The sequence below is a fragment of the Pleurodeles waltl genome, chromosome 1_1, assembly GCF_031143425.1.
Source record: "Pleurodeles waltl isolate 20211129_DDA chromosome 1_1, aPleWal1.hap1.20221129, whole genome shotgun sequence".
Lineage (NCBI taxonomy): Eukaryota > Metazoa > Chordata > Amphibia > Caudata > Salamandridae > Pleurodeles > Pleurodeles waltl.
The window spans coordinates 982,298,453-982,318,865 of NC_090436.1; the positions used below are offsets into that span (position 1 = coordinate 982,298,453).

The 20,413-nt window shown below is 44.7% G+C and overlaps 1 protein-coding gene across 6 annotated transcripts in view; it reads right to left on the minus strand.

The window, feature by feature from the left end:
- FAM13A (family with sequence similarity 13 member A) overlaps window positions 1-20,413 on the minus strand; it is an 848,928-nt gene that overhangs the window by 151,170 nt on the left and 677,345 nt on the right. For all 6 annotated transcript variants that reach the window (XM_069230260.1, XM_069230261.1, XM_069230259.1 and 3 more), the window contains 3 exons: window positions 17,056-17,194; window positions 2,936-3,017; window positions 2,260-2,474 (listed from right to left, as the gene is read on the minus strand). In XM_069230260.1, coding sequence (XP_069086361.1) covers window positions 2,260-2,474; window positions 2,936-3,017; window positions 17,056-17,194 — 436 coding nt within the window. The remainder of the gene's footprint in view (window positions 1-2,259; window positions 2,475-2,935; window positions 3,018-17,055; window positions 17,195-20,413) is intronic.

Below are 20,413 nucleotides of genomic sequence, written 5' to 3' on the forward strand. Positions count from 1 at the left end.
CTGCTTAACACGAGTGACCCAGTTACAATATGGCTGCATGGACAATAGCGATGCTTGATATCAAACACCTAGTCCGAATAAATCCATGCTGATGCTAGTATTGGATTCATTAGAGGAGACCCCCACCCCTCCCTGAAAACTTACCAACTACTGGTGAGCTGACTGGTTTTAGCCAGCCTGCCACCATAGACGAGTTTCTGACCCCCTGGAGGTGAAAGCCTTTTCTCATCTCTCAGAGATCAGAAACAGTGCCAGCTTTGGCAGGAGGTGCTATCATCTCTGTCAACAGGATGGCTAGCAGTTCTGCTTACCAAGACCTAGGACTTCATAGGCCCTTCCGCCTTTGGTATGCAACCCTCAGCCTTCCTCGAGCGGGGAGAGCTGAGCCCCTGCCCTGAGGCCCATCTGGCACCAGGATTAGTGAAAAATTAGTCAGGAGGCGTGTTGCACTTGCAGGCTGGACACACCCCTAGAGAGGGGCAGCCTAAAGTGAACACAAAATTAAGAATTCCACCATCTTGTGTGTGGTAGAATTAGGAATTCCGGAGCAGGATGATGCCGACTCCCCACAGGAAGTCGTCATCTAGGGAGTGTAGGGACCCCAGGGTAAGTAGCACATTGGGTACTACCCTCTACTCCCCTTTATACCCCTGAATTGAGTTTTAAGGAGACCCCCTGACACCAGGGAAGCAGAATAAGTCTGAGATCAAGGCCACGTTAAGACTCGACTATTGGGAACCGAGGAAGATTTAGGATGGCCCAAGGAGAGCGAGAACAGAAGACCTGCACCAAAGATTGCCACAAAAGACCACCAGGGTGCTAGTGCTTCGACAATCGCGGGACCAACCTCACCAAAAGCTGGACACCATCCCCAAAACCCTTGGAGGACTGCCAAGCACCTCAACAATCGGGAAGAGAGCTCCTTTGGAGCAGAGGAGCTTCTTCCCTACATTTGCAGACACCGTTTGCAAAGCCGGTACTCTGCCCCAAGGGACCAATGAGCTAGGAGAAGACTTTTGGAGCCCAAGAGGTCAGCCCCATCGCTTTGCTGGAGTCGAGAGAAGCTGACCCTTCCTGGGGTACTGGACCCCTTGCAGCAACCAAAGCTTGTTGGTGGCTCAATCCGTACTCCAGAAGCACCAAAGCAGATCTACCGTTGAGGGACGTCAGGATCCACAAGGTCATTCAGGAGAGTGGCTTCACTGCCCCGTTTCTCCGTTTCACCAGGTTACCAAGACCCAGAGCCAGTCTCTGACCTCTGCGACCTGATGCCTCAAAGCACCTTTGCACCAGGACCCCACAGCCCGAGTCCGGGGGAGTTGATGGGGCCCAGAGTCCAGTGTCCCTCTGGAGCGGTGCCCATTCTTGGGTTTGGCAAGGCTGGACTCCCAGTTTCTGCCTGCAGCATCTTTCTGCAGTCCCACCCTTAACTGTGAGTGCCACGGTGACAGAAACCTGATGCCTCAGGACACCTCTGCATCCGGCCACCCTGGCCCAAGGAGAAGAGAACCTAAGGTGTTGGATTTATTTATTGAGTGTGTGTCTCGCTGTGTGTGCGAGATAAATGCCTAACACTGTCATCTAATAAGCCTAACTGCTCACCCGCAATGCCACAAGAGGTCTTTTAAGGTAATTATTTTAACCCCAGTCAGCCAGTAGTGGTCGCCCTGGACAATCTGCATAGTGTCCTGTTACATTGCTACACTACATAGATAGCCAGCATCCTACAATATGAAAGAGTAAAGCCACCTGAGGCATGGCAGACAATGGGAAAAACTGTTCGCTTAGGATCTACTACTCAGGAAATGAGTTGAAATCAGTATGTCTCTCTAATGGACAATATTTCTAGCAGTAGAAAGGCAGCAATGGGGATCTTTATTTTCTTTTTTAATTTTAAATTATAAGTAGAACTGTTTCAGGCAACATTTATTTCTGCATTAACAGGTATCCCTTTAAAGCAAAATTAAACAAATGTACATGGAGTAAAAAGAGGACGTAAAGATTATTTATGCACTCATTTTCTGAATTTATCAAATATGTTAATTTCTTATTTAATTCACCCCTTTTATTTGAAGCTTTTCATATTTGAAAATTCCTGGCTCACTGACACACTAGGTTGTTCTTAAATGTATAACTTTATTGTTTTCTTGTGCCATCACATCACAGTTGTAATAGGCACACTTGATGACAATGAGAATGGAACTGTCAGGCTATGGTTTGGATCACAAATACTTCAAAGTCTGCTCTTCAAGTTATTACCTTGATGTCGTCTGACCGGTTAGTCTCAGCCCTCTTTTCCTGCAGCTTTTTTTGGATCGACTCCAGCGTCTCCTCTATTGTCGGCTTTGCAACTTTATCGAGTGCCTCTTGCTTTCGGTCCTCTTCCAGCTGTGAGAAAAAACTCTTTGGGAGTGTGTTGCTCCGTTGGCGCACCTGGGGAACCACGTCCTCTTCAGAGATCTTCAATTTTGACTCTGGTGGAGCAGAGAACAGTCAAGAACTGAGTACAGTGTTATAAGTGCTATAACATAAAAGACAATCTATACAAAAAACTGTCTACATCCAGATCTTGGCAGGTGCACAGAACAAACTATTATTGTATACGCCTTGCATCTTGGGGATGGGAGCTTCCCAGTAGTAGTACAAATAAACTGGAATACAAGTGACTGAGGTTAGGAACGGGTTAGCATGACTTCTCACTGAAATAATTTCAAGGTGGTGTTTTTGTCAAGGGTCTATTACAGTTTAAACTTAATCTTTTAGTTGTTTCTCCCTGGACAACCACTTAAAAAGTGGACATATATTTATAACTATGAGCCAAGATGTAATGTATATGTACAGTATGTATTTTAAGCATTTAAGTTAAACAATACCAATGGAATGTAGATACAGTGGAAATGAACAATTCTTAAACAAATATATACGTCCTACATACCTTTAAGTTGCTTACGGAACTTCGACAACTCATTCATCCATTTTAAGACTTCAGAATTGGCTGCTTTATCGCTGTGTGAAGGCTAGAAGGGATAGGAAGAAAAAGGAATGACTAATGAAATGTTCTACTCAACAACTTCAAAGTACATATTCATTATTTCACAAGGCCATCAATAAATAAACGTTCAGAGAGAAGAAAACTACTTTTATAGCCTTCCAATAGGCCATCTGGCGTCCTAAAGTAGAAATGGTCCCTACCAGCCCCCGTCATTACCTTAAAGATGAAGCATGATATCTCCAGGGCCAAAATGATTAGGACAATCATGTGGTATTGGCATCTACTTTGCTGATCTTCATGCTAACTATTAAGGAGTTTCATCATTTTCAGTTACTCAGAAGAAAGGAAAGTAATCATATGGACAGGAATGAGGAAATAGATGTAAATAAGATAAAAAAACAGTGCAAAAATGCTAGGATTATAGTGTGCAGACAAAGTTTTGAGGAAAATGTTACTTACCCAGTAAGCATTGGTTTGTGGCACGTACTGCTGGAGATTCACATGCTCTGCATACTTCTGTTATCTAGTGTTGAGTTCGGAGTGTTGCAATTTTTTTTTCTTTGAAGAAGCATTTTCGAGTCACTGGATCAAGTGACTCCTTCTTGGCGACAATGCACATGGGACTCATTTGTTTGATTGTTTTCACACAGGCGGGTGAGAAAAGGAGTGTAGAGAAAGTATAGAGAAAGAGATGTCTCTGCAAATGTAACTACATATGTATAAGTCTATACAAATATAAAGTAACAGGAACAGCTGCAGGCGTCCGGGAAGGAGGGACGGTGCATGTGAGTCTACAACACTACATGCCACGAACAGATGCTTACTGGGTAAGTAACATTTTACGTTCAATGGCAAATGTGGCTGTAGATACACATGTTCTGCACAGACTGTAAAGCAGTTTCTTCATAAAAAAAAAGTGGCTAGCCTGTGGGAGTTGCAGTTGACGGGAAAAGTGTTTGTAGCACAGCTTAACCTACACTGGCTTGGATGTACTAGTACAACCACACATTAATGCTCTGTAAATGTATGTAGTGTAGCCCATGTAGCTGCTTTACAAATGTCAGCTATAGGTATGTTTCCAAGGAATGCCACAGTGGCTCCTTTTTTCCTAGTAGAATCTGCTTTAAGAATAACAGGTATCTGTCTCTTTGCTTTAGCATAGCAAGTTTGTATACACGTTACTATCCACCTAACAATGCTGTTTTTGGATATTGGTCTGCCTTTGTGAAGAAGTTAAAAGGCTACAAGGAGCTGTTTAGTTTTTGTTTGGTTATGTCAATGTAAAACATAAGTGATCATTTAACATCTCGAATGTGGAGAGCTCTTTCTGCAACTGAGTTGGAATGGTAGCTCAATGGATTGGTTAAAATGGAATTTGAAAACCACTTATGGAAGGAGCTTCAGGTTTGTGGAATGGACCACCTTGTCTCTGTGAATTTGGAAGAAAAGGTTCATCCAAGGTTAGGGCCTGAAGCTCACTAACACATCTCACTGATATGATAGCTACTAATAACGCTACTTTCCAAGAAAGATACTGAAGAGGGCATGAATGAAGTGGCTCAAAACGAGAGCCCATGAGCCTGGTAAGCACAATATTGAGGTTCCAGGACGGTACAGGAGGCACTCCAAGTGGAATAACCTATTTAAGTCCTTCCATGAAAGCTACAATGACTGTGATTCTGAACAAAGAAGTATGTTGTCTATTCTGTAGATATGCAGCTATAGCTGCGAGATGTAAACGAATGGAAGTGTAAGCTAATGAAAATGTCACTTACCCAGTGTACATCTGTTCGTGGCATTAGTCGCTGCAGATTCACATGTTTGGCACAGTCCGCTGCCTGGTGTTGGGCTCGGAGTATTACAAGTTGTTTTTCTTCGAAGAAGTCTTTTTGGTCACGGGACCGAAGGACTCCTCCCTCCTCGGCTCCATTGCGCATGGGCGTCGACTCCATCTTAGATTGTTTTCCCCGCAGAGGGTGAGGATGGAGTTGTTTGGTATAAATAGTGCCCATGCAATGGAGTGAATATGTATGTACGTTAAGAGTTTCTAATAATTATTTACAAATGTTCAGATGTTTAAGATTTATGATCTACTTCTAAACGGCTACAGGCTTCCCAGGGAGGTGGGAGGGTACATGTGAATCTGCAGCGACTAATGCCACGAACAGATGTACACTGGGTAAGTGACATTTTCAGTTTGATGGCATATGTTGCTGCAGATACACATGTTTGGCATAGACTATAAAGCAGTTACCTCCCCTAAAAGCGGTGGTTTAGCCTGTAGGAGTTGAAGTAGTTTGGAATAATGTTCTTAGTACAGCTTGGCCCACTGTAGCTTGTTGTGCATTTAGTACGTCTACACAGTAGTGTTTAGTAAACGTATGAGGCGTAGACCAGGTTGCAGCCTTACATATTTCGCTCATAGGAATGTTTCCTAGAAAGGCCATTGTAGCACCTTTCTTTCTGGTTGAGTGTGCCTTTGGTGTAATAGGCAATTCTCTTTTGGCTTTAAGATAGCATGTTTGAATGCATCTGACTATCCATCTAGCAATGCCTTGTTTAGAGATTGGATTTCCTATGTGTGGTTTTTGAAAAGCTATGAACAGTTGTTTTGTTTTCCTGATTAGCTTTGTTCTGTCAATGTAATACATTAGTGCTCTTTTGATGTCTAATGTATGTAGTGCCCTTTCAGCCACAGAATTTGGTTGTGGGAAGAACACTGGCAATTCTACTGTTTGATTTAAATGGAATGGTGAGATTACTTTTGGCAGAAATTTTGGATTTGTTCTTAGAACTATTTTATTGTTGTGTATTTGAATAAATGGTTCTTGTATGGTAAATGCCTGTATTTCACTTACTCTTCTGAGGGATGTGATTGCAATGAGAAATGCGACCTTCCAGGTTAGATATTGCATTTCACAGGAATGCATGGGTTTGAAAGGTGGACCCATGAGTCTTGTTAAGACGATGTTAAGATTCCATGAAGGAACTGGTGGTGTTCTTGGTGGTATAATTCTTTTTAGCCCTTCCATGAATGCTTTAATAACTGGTATTCTAAATAGAGACGATGAATGAGTAGTTTGTAAGTAAGCAGATATTGCTGCGAGGTGTATTTTTATAGATGAAAAAGCGAGATTTGCTTTTTGCAAATGTAGTAAGTATCCTACTATGTCTTTAGTAGAGGCATGTAATGGTTGTATTTGATTGGCATGGCAGTAGTAAACAAATCTTTTCCACTTAGATGCATAGCAGTGTCTAGTGGAAGGTTTTCTAGCTTGTTTTATGACCTCCATGCATTCTTGTGTGAGGTCTAAGTGTCCGAATTCTAGGATTTCAGGAGCCAAATTGCCAGATTCAATGATGCTGGGTTTGGATGCCTGATCTATTGTTTGTGTTGTGTTAACAGATCTGGCCTGTTGGGTAGTTTGACATGCGGTACTAGTGAAAGGTCTAGTAGAGTTGTATACCAAGGTTGTCTTGCCCATGTGGGTGCTATCAGTATGAGTTTGAGTTGGTTTTGACTCAACTTGTTTACTAGATATGGAAGGAGAGGGAGAGGGGGAAAAGCGTACGCAAATATCCCTGACCAACTCATCCATAGAGCATTGCCTTGTGATTCGCGGTGTGGGTACCTGGATGCGAAGTTTTGGCATTTTGAGTTTTCTTTTGTTGCGAACAAATCTATCTGGGGTGTTCCCCAAATTTGAAAGTACTTGTTCAGAACTTGGGGGTGAATTTCCCATTCGTGGACTTGTTGGTGGTCTCGCGAAAGGTTGTCTGCTAGTTGGTTTTGTATTCATGGAATAAATTGTGCTATTAGGCGAATGTTGTTGTGAATCGCCCACTGCCAAATTCTTTGTGTTAGGAGGCACAATTGTGTTGAGTGTGTTCCTCCTTGTTTGTTTAAATAATACATTGTTGTCATGTTGTCTGTTTTGACAAGAATGTATTTGTGTGTTATTATGGGTTGGAAGGCTTTTAACGCTAGAAATACTGCTAACAGTTCTAGGTAATTGATATGAAATTTTGTTTCGTGTATATCCCATTGTCCTTGAATGCTGTGGTGATTGAGGTGTGCTCCCCACCCTGTCATGGAAGCATCTGTTGTTATAACGTATTGAGGCACTGGGTCCTGAAATGTCCGCCCTTTGTTTAAATTTTTGCTGTTCCACCATAGAAGCGAGAGGTATGTTTGGCGGTCTACCAACACCAGATTTTGAAGTTGACCCTGTGCCTGTGACCATTGTGATGCTAGACACTGTTGTAAGGGTCGCATGTGTAGTCTTGCGTTTGGGACAATGGCTATGCATGATGACATCATGCCTAGAAGTTTTAGCACATGTTTTGCTTGTATCTTTTGGTTTGGAAACATAGCACTTATTACCTTGTGGAATCCCTGCACTCTTTGTGGACTTGGAGTGGCAATTCCTTTTGATGTGTTGATGGTTGCTCCTAGATATTGTTGTGTTTGACACTGTTCTAGGTGTGATTTTGTATAGTTGATGGAAAACCCCAGTTTGTGAAGGGTTTGTATGACAAATGTGGTGTCGTTTGCGCATTTTTTTACTGTGTTGGTCTTGATTAGCCAATCGTCTAGGTAAGGGAACACATGTATCTGTTGTCTCCTGATGTGTGCTGCTACTACTGCTAGACATTTTGTGAACACTCTTGGTGCAGTTGTTATTCCGAATGGCAACACTTTGAATTGGTAATGTATTCCTTTGAATACGAACCGTAGGTACTTTCTGTGAGAAGGGTGTATTGGTATATGAAAGTACGCATCCTTTAGGTCTAATGTGGTCATGTAATCTTGCTGTTTGAGCAGTGGAATGATGTCTTGTAGTGTGACCATGTGAAAATGGTCCGATATGATGTAGGTATTTAGTGTCCTGAGATCTAATATTGGTCTTAATGTTTTGTCTTTTTTTGGAATTAGAAAGTACAGGGAGTAAACTCCTGTGTTTTTTTGTTGTACTGGTACTAACTCTATTGCATCCTTTTGCAGTAGTGCTTGAACTTCTAGTCCTAAAAGTTCTAAATGTTGTGGTGACATTTTGCGTGTTTTGGGGGGGATGTTTGGTGGGAAGTTGTGGAATTCTATGCAATAGCCATGTTGGATTATTGCTAATACCCAATTGTCTGTTGTAATCTGTTGCCAAGATTGGTAGAATTGGCTTAGTCTTCCCCCCACTGGTGTTGAGTGAAGGGGTTGCGTGACTTGAAAGTCACTGTTTAGGTGGAGGTGTTTTTGGAGTCTGGAATCTTCCCCTACTCCTTGGGAATTGACCCCCCCGATATCCCCTGAAACCTCCCCTTTGGAAGGAACCCTGATATGGTGTGGTTCTTGTTTGTTGGCTGGTGGTGTCTGTGGGTTGGCCACGAAACCCCCCTCTAAATGGAGTTTTTCTGAAAGAGCCTCTGCTCTGCGGGGAGTAGAGTGCGCCCATGGCCTTGGCCGTGTCTGTGTCCTTTTTAAGTTTTTCAATGGCTGTATCCACTTCAGAGCCAAAAAGTTGTTTCTCGTTGAAGGGCATATTAAGGACAGCCTGCTGGATTTCAGGTTTGAAGCCTGAAGTGCGTAGCCAAGCGTGTCTCCTTATGGTGACAGCAGTGTTGACTGTTCTTGCTGCAGTATCGGCTGCGTCTAGTGAAGAGCGGATTTGATTGTTTGAGATCGTTTGTCCCTCTTCCACTATTTGCTGCGCCCTTTTTTGGTATTCCTGGGGAAGATGGTCTACGAGAAGTTGCATCTCGTCCCAGTGTGCTCGGTCATATCTGGCCAGCAGCGCTTGTGAATTTGCGATGCGCCACTGGTTGGCTGCCTGTGATGCTACTCTTTTCCCTGCCGCATCAAATTTCCGGCTTTCTTTGTCCGGAGGTGGGGCGTCGCCAGATGTATGTGAGTTTGCTCTCTTGCGAGCTGCCCCTACTACCACGGAGTCAGGTGGTAACTGCGAAGTAATAAACACTGGGTCTGTGGGTGGTGGTTTGTATTTCTTATCCACCCTTGGGGTGATGGCTCTTGATTTTACGGGCTCTTCAAAAATTTGTTTTGCGTGCCGTAACATCCCTGGTAGCATTGGGAGACATTGATATTGGCTGTGTGTAGCCGAGAGGGTGTTAAATAAAAAATCATCCTCTATAGGATCGGAATGCAGTTGGACATTGTGGAATTCTGCTGCCCTAGCCACCAGTTGCGAGTATGAGGTACTGTCCTCTGGCGGTGACGGCTTTGTGGGGTATGACTCGGGATCATTGTCCGGCACTGGGGTGTCATACAGGTCCCAAGCGTCTTGATCCTGATCGTCATGACTTATGGTAGTTTGCGCTGGTGAGTGCATTTGTGGCGGTGTTTGTGCCGGCGATGCCTGTGGTGGAGAGGGCGGAGGCGTGACTTTTTTAACCACTTTGGCTTGTGGTTGTGCGTCATCCTTTGGAAGTTCGATCCTTCTTTTTCTCATGATTGGGGGAAGGGTTGATATCTTCCCTGTGTCGTGCTGGATGTACAGTCTCTTTTGTGTGTAGTCCGATTCTACACTTTGGAGCTCTTGTCCAAATCTGTGCATTTGGCCACTTATTCCTTGTTCCTCTGAGTAGGATGAAGGTGTGGTATTTTTCGGCGCCGAGAGAGAATCTTTTTTCGGTTTCGGCACCGACAGAATTTTTGTTCCTTTCGGCATGGATTCTCGGTGCCGATGTTTTTCGGTGCCGGTATCTTGTTTTTGTCTCTCGGAGCCGCTTTCTCGGCTCCGAGGTTGCTCCATGGCAGTCCCTCGACCGGAGTCGGGTGTCTTCGCTATGGGCGTGCCCTTTTTCGGCGCCTTCGACGGGTCGCCTGTTTTATGGGTCGAGCCATGGCCTGTTGGCAGTGGCGTCCCCTGGGCTTTCGGTTTGTCGATGGATTTACTTTTCGACGTCTTACTCACAGTTTGTTGCTGTTGTTCGACGTCGGAGTCTCCGGATTCTGATTCCGGAACCGAGAATGTTTCCTCTTCCTCGTCGAAACGTTGTTTTGTTGACGTGGACGCCATTTGTTGACGCCTGGCTCTTCGGTCCCGGAGTGTTTTTCTGGACCGGAAGGCTCGACAGGCTTCACAGGTATCCTCCTTGTGCTCGGGGGACAAGCACAAGTTACAGACCAAGTGCTGATCTGTATAAGGATACTTACTGTGACATTTTGGGCAGAAACGAAACGGGGTCCGTTCCATCGGCTTCGATGTCGCACGCGGTCGGGCCGACCAGGCCCCGGTGGGGGATCGAAACTACCCCAAAGTCTTCCGATGATCAGTGTCGATGTACCTAACTATCCCGATACCGAACGGAACAATACCGACGCTTTCTTCCGAGATTCTGACTAACTTTCCGAACCGAAACACGGAGCGAAAAGGAATACGTCCGAACCAGACAGCGGAAAAAAACAATCTAAGATGGAGTCGACGCCCATGCGCAATGGAGCCGAGGAGGGAGGAGTCCTTCGGTCCCGTGACCAAAAAGACTTCTTCGAAGAAAAACAACTTGTAATACTCAGAGCCCAACACCAGGCAGCGGACTGTGCCAAACATGTGTATCTGCAGCAACATATGCCATCGAACATTTGCTTTCTATAAATGAAGCAAATAAATAATGTCCTGGACAGTAGCTGTAATGGAATTTATACGTTTGGGTTTGCAGTAGCATACAAAACTTTTCCATTTTGCAGCATAACATGCTCTGGTTGTGGGTCTATGAGCTTCCCTAAGAATGTCCATACATTCTGCAGGCAATCCTAAGTAACCAAACTCCATGACTTCATGAGCCATATCGCAAGGTGGAGTGGCTTAGGGTCTGGATGTCTGATCTGTTCTTGATTTTGAGTGAGACAGTCAGGCCTGTTAGGGAGCTTCTCGTGGTGAACTACTGAGAGGTTGGAAGTGCTGTGAACCATGGACCACACGCCCAAGTGGGAGCTATAAGGATCATGGTGAGATGTCTGCCTCTTCCTCTGACCCAGAAATGGAATGAGAGGGAGAGGTGGAAAAGTGTAAGCAAATATCCCTGACCAGTTCATCCATACAGCGTTGCCCTTGGATAGAGGGTGTGGGTACCTAGTGGAAAAGCTTGGACAATTTGCGTTTTTCTTTTGTGGTGCAAAGATCTATCTGAGAAGGTGTCTACTTTCGGAAATATTTTTGGAGAACTTGCGGGTGGAGTTCCCATTCATGGACTTATTGCTGAGATCTGCTGAGCAGGTCTGCAAAGTCATTGTCTGTCCCTGGAAGATACTCTGCCACCAGGTGTATCTGGTGGTGGTGAGCCCACTTCCATATTGTCTGAGAGAGTTGTGAAAACTGGAACAACTGTGTACCCTTTTGTTTCCTTAGGGAATACGTGGCTGTCATATTGTCCGTGCAGATTAATACAACCATCATTCCTAACATGTGAATGATGGTCGTCACAACTGAGTATGTACGATTCTCCTGAACCTGGGGGTGAAGACACTGAAAGTATGAACCTGAGCTGGATTTGGATATGCAAGCCCCAACTCTGCATTAAGAACAGCTCCCAGATAGGGCAGTATCTGAAGAGGTTGTAGATGGAATCTGACAAAGTTGATTGGGAAGCCTAGCATATGAAGCAGGTCCACTGTCATCTGAGTGTGATATTGGCACAGTGCTGGCTTTGATGAGCCAGTCATCTAGGTAAGGGAACATGTGTATGTTTTGTCTTCTGAGGTGAGCGGCAACTACTGCTAAGCATTTTGTGAAGACTCAGATCAGTTGTGACCCCGAAAGGTTGTTTTCGGAATTGGTAATGTTTGCCTGCAACCACAAACCTTAGGTATTTTTGGTGTGCAGGGTGGATGGGAATATGGAAGAAGGAGTCCTTCAGATCCAGGCCTGTCATAAAGTCACCTTGTATAAATGGAATAACGTCTTGAAGAGTAACCATATAAAAGCGTCCGAGAGACAGAGGTCCAGAACAGGCCTGAGAGAGCTATCTTTTTTTAGGAATGAGGAAGTATAGGGAGCATACTTCTGATCCCCTGTGTTTGTAAGTAACAAGCTTGATGGCCCTATTGAGAAAAAAGGACTGAACCCCTTGCTTGAGAAGGGTGAGGTGCTCACAGGATAGTCTGTGAGATCGAGGGGGAAGGTTTGGAGGAGTAGCAATGAGCTCCAGACAATAATCATGTTGGATAAAATGAAAGGACCAATTGGTCTGTGGTGTTGTTGACCCATTCTGGATGAAAAATGTTAAGTCTTCCCCCAAAAGGTGTGGAGTGGGCAGGGGGCAGTCCTGCTTAGCAGTGGAGGTAGAGCCTTGGGAGGTAGTGCTCTTACCTCTACCCATGTTCTTATTGCCTCCGTAGGACCCCCTAAAGAAAGCTCTGGGCTAGGAGGTTGAAGGCTGTCTGGGTTTGGAGGCAGATGCCTCTGAGGTCATGGATCTGTAACCGGCTCTGAAGGTGTGGTGACGAGAAGTGCCCCTTTGTGCGACGGACATTAAAGCACCCACGGCTTTCGCTTTGTCTCTTTTTTTCAGGTTCTCAAGGGTAGAATTCCACTTGAGGGCCGAAAAGATGCTTCTTATCAAAGAGTATGTTAAGCACAACTTGCTGGACCTTTGGTTTAAATCCAAAGCATCAAAGCAATGCATGCCTCCTTATCAAGACACTGGTATTAGTGCAGCATGCAGCTGTATCTGCGGCATGAAGGGCACAGTGTTTGGAGTTATCTGGAATGGTTTGCCCCTCATCAACAATTTTGTGCCCTCTTTTGCATTGTTCTTCTGGGAGAAACTGGAGGAGTTCCTCCATTTTATCACAGTGAGCCCTGTTATACCTGGTAAGTAAGGCCTGACAATTGGCGATACGCTAATGGTTTGCTGCCTGTGGAGCCACCCTTTTCCCAGCAGCATCTATCTTTTTACTCTCCATAACAAGAGGAAGAGTCCCCTGTGGCCTGCCTATTAGCAGGTTTCCGTGCAGTGGTGGCAACTATAGAGTGTGGAGGGACGTGTGACCTAATGTATATGGGATCTGTGGGATCAGGCTTATATTTTTTAATCTACTCTAGAGGTAATAACCCTAGAGTCCACAGGTTCTTCAAAACCTTTGACGGCATGACGAAGCATGACATGGAGCATAGGGAGAAATTGGATATCCCAATGGGTAGATGTAAGGGTATTGAACAGAAAGTCCTGTTCGATGGGGGTCCCTTGGTAAACCTACATTGTGAAAGGCACCTGTCCTTGCCACTACCTGCTGGTAGGATGTACTTTTCTCTGGTGGGGAGGGTCATGAGGTGTACAAATCTGGACCGTTTGTCAATATGGGATCAGGGTCATATGTGTTCCATGGGTCCTGCCGTATCCTAACCAAATCTTCACCAGTGTATACAGGGGATCCCTGAGGTGTAAAATCTCCTGCAGTTGGGGAGGTAGGTGAATAAGGAGGGAGGTGGAGGAAATGCAGGCGATGGTGACAGTGTAGGAGGAAGAGGTGGAGAAGGCATGTGAGGTGTGGTGTTAGCTTTGGTCTTGTTTACCTTCTTTAGAGGTGGAGAAGTGTCCACAGCCTCTTGGGAGGACAGTTTCCTCTTGAAAAGTACAGGGGAGAAGCAATAATGCACCCTATACCCTCCTGGGTATGGAGGCGGCGCTGACGAGAGTCCATCATCCAGATGAAGGCGTAGCTGAAGACTGGCTGGGGTCTTTCTGTGCCAATGTTCTCGGCTCTGTGGTTTTCAGCACCAAAGGTTTTGGTTGGTGTGATATGGTCAGCACTGAAGTGGAGGTGGTAGCTGATTGACCCGGACCTGAAGTAGTTCGGAACAAGTGGGCAATGATGTCTCAGACTGAGATGCCAGAGGTCGAAGACGTTGTTTTGGTCTTAGTTATTTTTGAAGCAGAGCTGGAAGGCGGGGCAGCTGACAACTTTTTCTGATCAGGCCATGGCTTGGTGGCACTGGCTGTCTGGCAACCTCTGCAAGGGGCTTTTTAATAATCTTAGGGTGGGCAGGAGGGGCCAAAGTACTCACTGGTTGCGCAGGTGTCACCTTGTGGCTCGAAAAGGCCTCCTCTTGTTCCGGCTCCTCCTGGGTGTGTTCATCCAAAAAGATGTGCGGGTGTTGTCTGGAGTTTTGTGCACTATCTCCAACTGATGAGCTCTTCTGTCCCAAAAATCAGCTCAGCATAATGGTTGGTGCAGCGTGGTGAGATAGGACCAAAATGGGCGATGCCGCCCAGTAGGGTGCGTTGTCGGTACCCAGTCCGACGAGTGGAGACGAACGCAAAGATGTAAACACAAGATTGAGAAACAATAGCAGCAATAAAGATAAGACAGAAAGAGAGATATTGAACCAGAGCCACCTGAAAGACGGAGTAAAGATACACATGTTCCGAACCAGACGGCGGGGAGAAAACAATCCAACAGAAGAGTTGATGCCCATGCGCAGTATCACCGAGAGGGAGTCACTTGATACAGTGACTCAAAAATTAAACCTTCGAAGATAAACACTTGCAACACTCCGGACCCAACACTAGATGGCAGAAGTATGCAGAACATGTGTATCAACAGCCACACATGCCATCAAACAATGCCTATTTTGATCAACAGGAATGGGTCCACACCAGGGATGAGCGCAGGGAAAAGCCCTGATGCCAGCTTATGATTTGCTTAGTGGTGTGCTGTGGGTTTTGGACACACTGTTTCAGCACGGGCCGTAGTCAAAGGCCAGGCCAGGTATTTAACTCACTGTGCACAGACAACTGTTATGTGGAGTAGAGGCACAAAGCATGCATCTAATCTTTACAGCTGTGTGGCACAATAGGTCATACTCAAATAGGAGCTGGGTGCATGTCTGGCCTTGCGCCCAACCCGTGCTGTGCAAAACCACAAGCTACATGAGGATGGGCCCAGTGCTTGACACATGGTAAGGTTAGGGTTACATTTCATAATAGAAACTAATATTAGATAACACTTCACACACAAAGAAAACGTTTTTTAAATTATTGTATTAAACATGTTAGTATACTGACAACAACCAATAGGCATGTTCCACTTTTCATACAAAGATTGCCATCTAGGCGATACACCATCTCCATCATCATTCCTCCCTGTAGTGAGGCACTCCATTTTTTTCTCTCAAGATATTGAATGGATAGCAATGCCACAACCCACACTTCCTGCCTCGTATCTCACTTTCAATTTTGCTGGGTATAATAACAAATATTTAACATCAAGGTTTCACTTAATTCCACTAGTGATGTACTGCATAGGGTAATCTGGCTAGAAGCGCACACTTCCATTTCCTTCCTATGTAGGAGGTTGTCTCTGTAGTTTATCAATTTCATCACCACCACCCTTGGGGGGCAGCCCCTGTCTCGAGTGGGGTGGGGGTGGGAAGAGGTGGGTGGAGAGGGGGAGGCGAGGGAGTGGGGAGGTTTGGGGGCAGGTATTGTATGTCTCTGGCACCCTATGTGCTCTTTCCACTATGAAAAACTTGGACATGTCATTTGGTGCTACACATTCTGATCTTGATCTCAACTGTTCTCACACTGGTGGTTTTTCCCTCCACACAATAGCCGCCTGGTGTCAATGAAATCTAGTTTGTTTACTGAAGTACAATGGTAGGATACACCTAACCAAGCAAGCTAGAAAAAGAAGCATGTGGATGATAAATCACAGTGAAAATGGCCACTATATTGTAAAGATCAGTGAAGTATCTGCTTTTGATCTTGTAGAATATACCCTCTGGCCTTGAGGGACAGAGACCTTAACAGTAACATAAAAAAGAAAGATTCAAAGTGTAAACCACTGAAAGTGGCTGTGGATCTCTTTAGAGATAGCTTATTCCTAGGCAACAATGCAATTAACTGGATCAATCCTGATCACTAATATTATCAGAAAAACCAAAGAAGCCAGAAAAATAGCTGAGTAAGTCAAAACTGTGATATTTCTTTCTGGCGACGTTGACAGAACAGAACGCACATTCTTTCCTCACCTCCTTCAATGGGAATTCAAAAGCAGAAGACTTTACCATAAGAAAATATTTGGAATTCCCAAGCAGCGAGCTGCTTCCAGTGCGTGAGGTGGAGCCTCACCAGTTTTTGCGGTCCAGGATATTATGAAATTTTCCACTCATAAAATCAGCACTGCGCTTAACTGTTGGCTTTTTAAGGGCAAAAATACCAATCCAATATACTGAAGATACACTGTAAGCTACAATAGGTCTGTGATTTGCAATGTCCACATTGAGAAATGTTGCAAATCACAAGAAAAGGGTGGTGCGTAATTGGCATTACCCCTGTCTACTTTGTGACGCTCAAGGAAATGGTCTGTGCCCAATCCAGCGGTCACAAAACATTGATAGCATAGTCAAACCTGACTTGGCTGGGATCCTGAGGGACAGCTCACACAATGTGAATGATTGTGGTCAATGCACGCTCTCTCTACTGTCCAACATAGTGCCACAATTTTTTTCATTCCAGTCCTTTTAGGTTACAATGGCTGCAATGTCAGCATTTCATTAAGTGACTAAAGAGTTGGAGGTCTGCTGTCCCTCGCAGGCCCTTATCCATGCATTCACCCAGCTAACTGGTTTCATGAATATGAATGAGGCAGGAGTTCAGTGACTTCTTATGAATGTCCTTTTTGTAGTATGTCCAAATAGAACAACCAATACATGGGTCATACTGAAGGACAAACTCAAATTAGTGTGCAATAAAATCCCAACTACATAAGGCACCAGCTTCTGTAACAAAGTTTTGGCACAAGATAAATCGTAGGAGCTTTTCCTTTAAAGCCTGAATTATTTTGCTCACTTTTCATTCTTAAATAAAACTGCCGAGTTTACCCAACAGCATCTGTTACTTCTTACCTTTGAGTTGAGTTAGTGCGCCAAATTAACTTTGCCATCTGAAAGGAACATAGCATGGTCACAGATATTAAAACATGCTTTAGCTACACAGTCTTTTCTCTATCTGTACTGCTTACCAGAATACTGGCCCCACAAACCTACTGTCATCAATTTGCAGCTGTCAAAAAAGTTATTTTGCTAGTATTTAGAGGAGAAAATACCCACCCTGTATTTCCGCTCTTCTTCAAAGCGGTCCTCAAACTTTCTGATCTTCTTCTTCAGACCCTGGATCTTCCGCGTCAACTGCACAGGTGAAAGATCTTCATGATCCTCATCACATGATCCCAGGGAGGAGCTGCGTCTCCTGTTAGTCAAACAGCCCAATTAAATCAGACATTTATTTATGTTTCTTAAGGAACCTCTTGAAGCTGTCACTGTTACATAGACATAACATGAGGTAACCAAATATGCAAACCGAGCATAAAGTTCTCACACAGCAATGTCGAAAGGACCTTAATTCTTCACAAATGTTTTTGCTTCGCTTTGCATGTGGCATAACCATGTATCATACAAAGCTCCCTTACGTAGATTGACACAATGATTGAAAGAAGTGACTGTCAAGCATGCCCTAAGCCAACTCACTTTTGGCTTGTGCACTACTCATGAATTTATTCCATCAACAATCACCTGTGGATCCATCCAGTGGCTGCTGGTGAATTTAGAAAGTGGTGGGGCACAAAAAAGATTTTGACTGGTCAAGACAGCAGAGTATGAGCTACATTTCTAGGCGAAATATAGGGTGCATATTACAACAGACTTCCCATTCAGTTCATTAATCACACTGTCATCAGATTGGGGGTGGAGGTGTATATTTAAAAGTAGTAGGCGATGTGACCTTGTGACTACAGGCTCCAACCATTCAACATCAGGAAGCAGTTTTGAAACCAAGAAAACGTCCTTATGCCAAAAAAACAAAGCAGTCTGTGTCCTTTCTGAATCGCTTTTATGTCCTTGGACAAAGTTCCCTTTAAGTAAAACTGCCAAAAATAAAATGTCAATTCTACCTTTCGCCAATGCTCTAATTTCATCATCCAAGAATTAAGGACAAAGCACTAACACTTGATGTCAGAAAGGGATAGGAGTCACAGAGAATGTATGCAATCAATGGAGATGAACGATAAATATGTAACAGAGGAGCAACCCAAATACCACTAAGAATAAAACCCTCTTTAAATAAAAATAAATACAAATTTTAAAGTTGGCAGCACTGATAGCCCTCCCACGGCTCTTATACGTCCTACAAAACACCCCAAACCCACTGCCAAACTCCTTCTTTAATAGGCTGGACTCCCAGCTGCAGTCATTGCTATGGGGGAACCGGGGGGGTGCGGGGGGGGGGGGGGGGGGGTGGCGGGGGGAGATAACCGAGAATTGCATTAACAACCCTTCAGCATTCCAAACTCGGGGCGGTATCGCACTCCCCAGTGTTAGAAAATATTATGAATCTGCTCAGGTAGGAGTGGTTGATGACTGGGCGCACGCAGACGACCCGGCAGTTAGGCTCGATAGGTGGAGGATGGGAGAGCATAGCTACCGGCACACACTATATGGAGGCAAACTGGAGAATACCACATGCTCAACAACGGAGGTAATCATTAAAATCTGGCAAGAGCTTCCCCGGGAAATGCAATGGGATACCAGAGTCACACCAGTGACAACTGTGGGAAAGCATGTGACAGCTCGAGGTGGCGGCCCTCACTGGCTTTTAAGGGTGCGACGAGATGGGAATTAGCCATCTTGAGGCTATCTGGGATGCTGATGGTGTAGCACCGTTCACACACATACAGGAGAAGTACCACATGCCTCACACGCAGTGGCTTAAATATCGACTGCTAAGAGAGACACTCACATATTGTATCGCACAGGACACCACCACAGAAGTCCCTGTAAAGAGCTGAGGCCATATGTACGAACACATTTTCCCATATACACAGAATGGGTAAAACCCTTTGCTACATCTGGCCCCAGGCTCCTAGATGGGAAGGTCACACGAAAACTGATCTCGCTGGCATATGGGACTCTAATGAGGAGAGGCCGAGAACACCTGAAATATAAATGGGTTACTGACTTCAGAAAACTAGAGTAGGAAAACTGGAGCAACGCTCTGAGCTTTCCCGCGGCAGGAGCAATAAAGTCTAGCTACAGACTTAACAAACTAAAACGTTTGCACAGGGTATATTACACCAGTATGCTCCTGCATAAGATCGGTAAAACAACGGATGTCCTTTGCTCAGACATTGCAGACTGGAGAATACTGTCATCCACACATGGTGGCAGTACCCTCACAGAAGATGATTTTGGGAGCAAGTTGCCGGATCCCTGGGGGAGCTGTGGGTAGCACTGTAGACCTGACCCTGTCTCTCACCCTTTTGGGTATTTAGCTAAACAGATATCAAAAACTCCTAGTTAACTTGGGCTTCTTGGAGGCTAAACGAGACATTACCCAGCTGTGGGGAAGTGAGAGTGCCCCCTCTTTTCGACGATGGGAGGAGAGTATGAACTGCTGCAAAATCATGGAACGAAAGGTCTACCAAGGGAGGGGCTGCGCAACGAAATTCACAAAGATTTGGGGCAAGTGGGATATATAGATAGATATGGGCATCAGTACCCGAAGCCCGATTGGACTTGAATGACTGATGTTTCAAATGAAGGTTTAGAAAAAAAGCATATGAAAGGTTAAAATGTGTATACGTATTATGCAGTAGGTGTTATTTAGCAGTAATAGTCACATTTATGATAAGTATTTTAGGCGAGTCCATGGTTTATTCTAGAAAACATGCATTTCATCATGATTTTAGAACCTTTCTGAAATATAATTGTAGCAGAGAAACAGGTGGGTTGCTTTCCCTAGGATGTCAGGCACTTCTTGGTAATTCTGTTGACCACTTGCTCCGAGGTTGCACCACATGTGTTTTATATGTGGGTTTATAATCAGTAGAGGTACAACTTGGGGATATGGCCACTGAAAGAATAATGAGTCATGAGAACAGGGCAGGTCAAAACCCGGTGACTATCATGTCTCTCCACACCCTTGCTTGTTCTCAGACCTGCTCAAGCCGACGACTTAAACGTGTACTGTTTAAGAAAGCTACTGTTTGTTTTGTAACATAATCTTTGCTCATAAAATTATGTACAATCGCAGGAATACAGGCACATACACATACAATGGCGCACACTCGCAGGCACATACCTAAAGAATATAACTGTGCTGTCACTTAAACACAAGAGCTGGAAACTTAGCTAGAGGTAGTCCTCCACACGTACTTCGCGCTTTTCAGTTTGCCAGATCCAACAAATGGCGTTAGAGCGAAACTCTCAACCTTATGCCAAATAAGAGAATGGGAGGTTGTCTCTTTTCCTTTATCGCGATTTCTGATGGGGCATAAAGGTGCTCCAAATTACCATAATCCGATAGGATGCAGTGCCTGATGCTAGTGAAGCATGTCAGATATGTATTGCATCTGTGAAAGGACGGGCTGTAAGCCCACGCCTGACACATCCGCAGTACAGCCCAAGGGAGCCC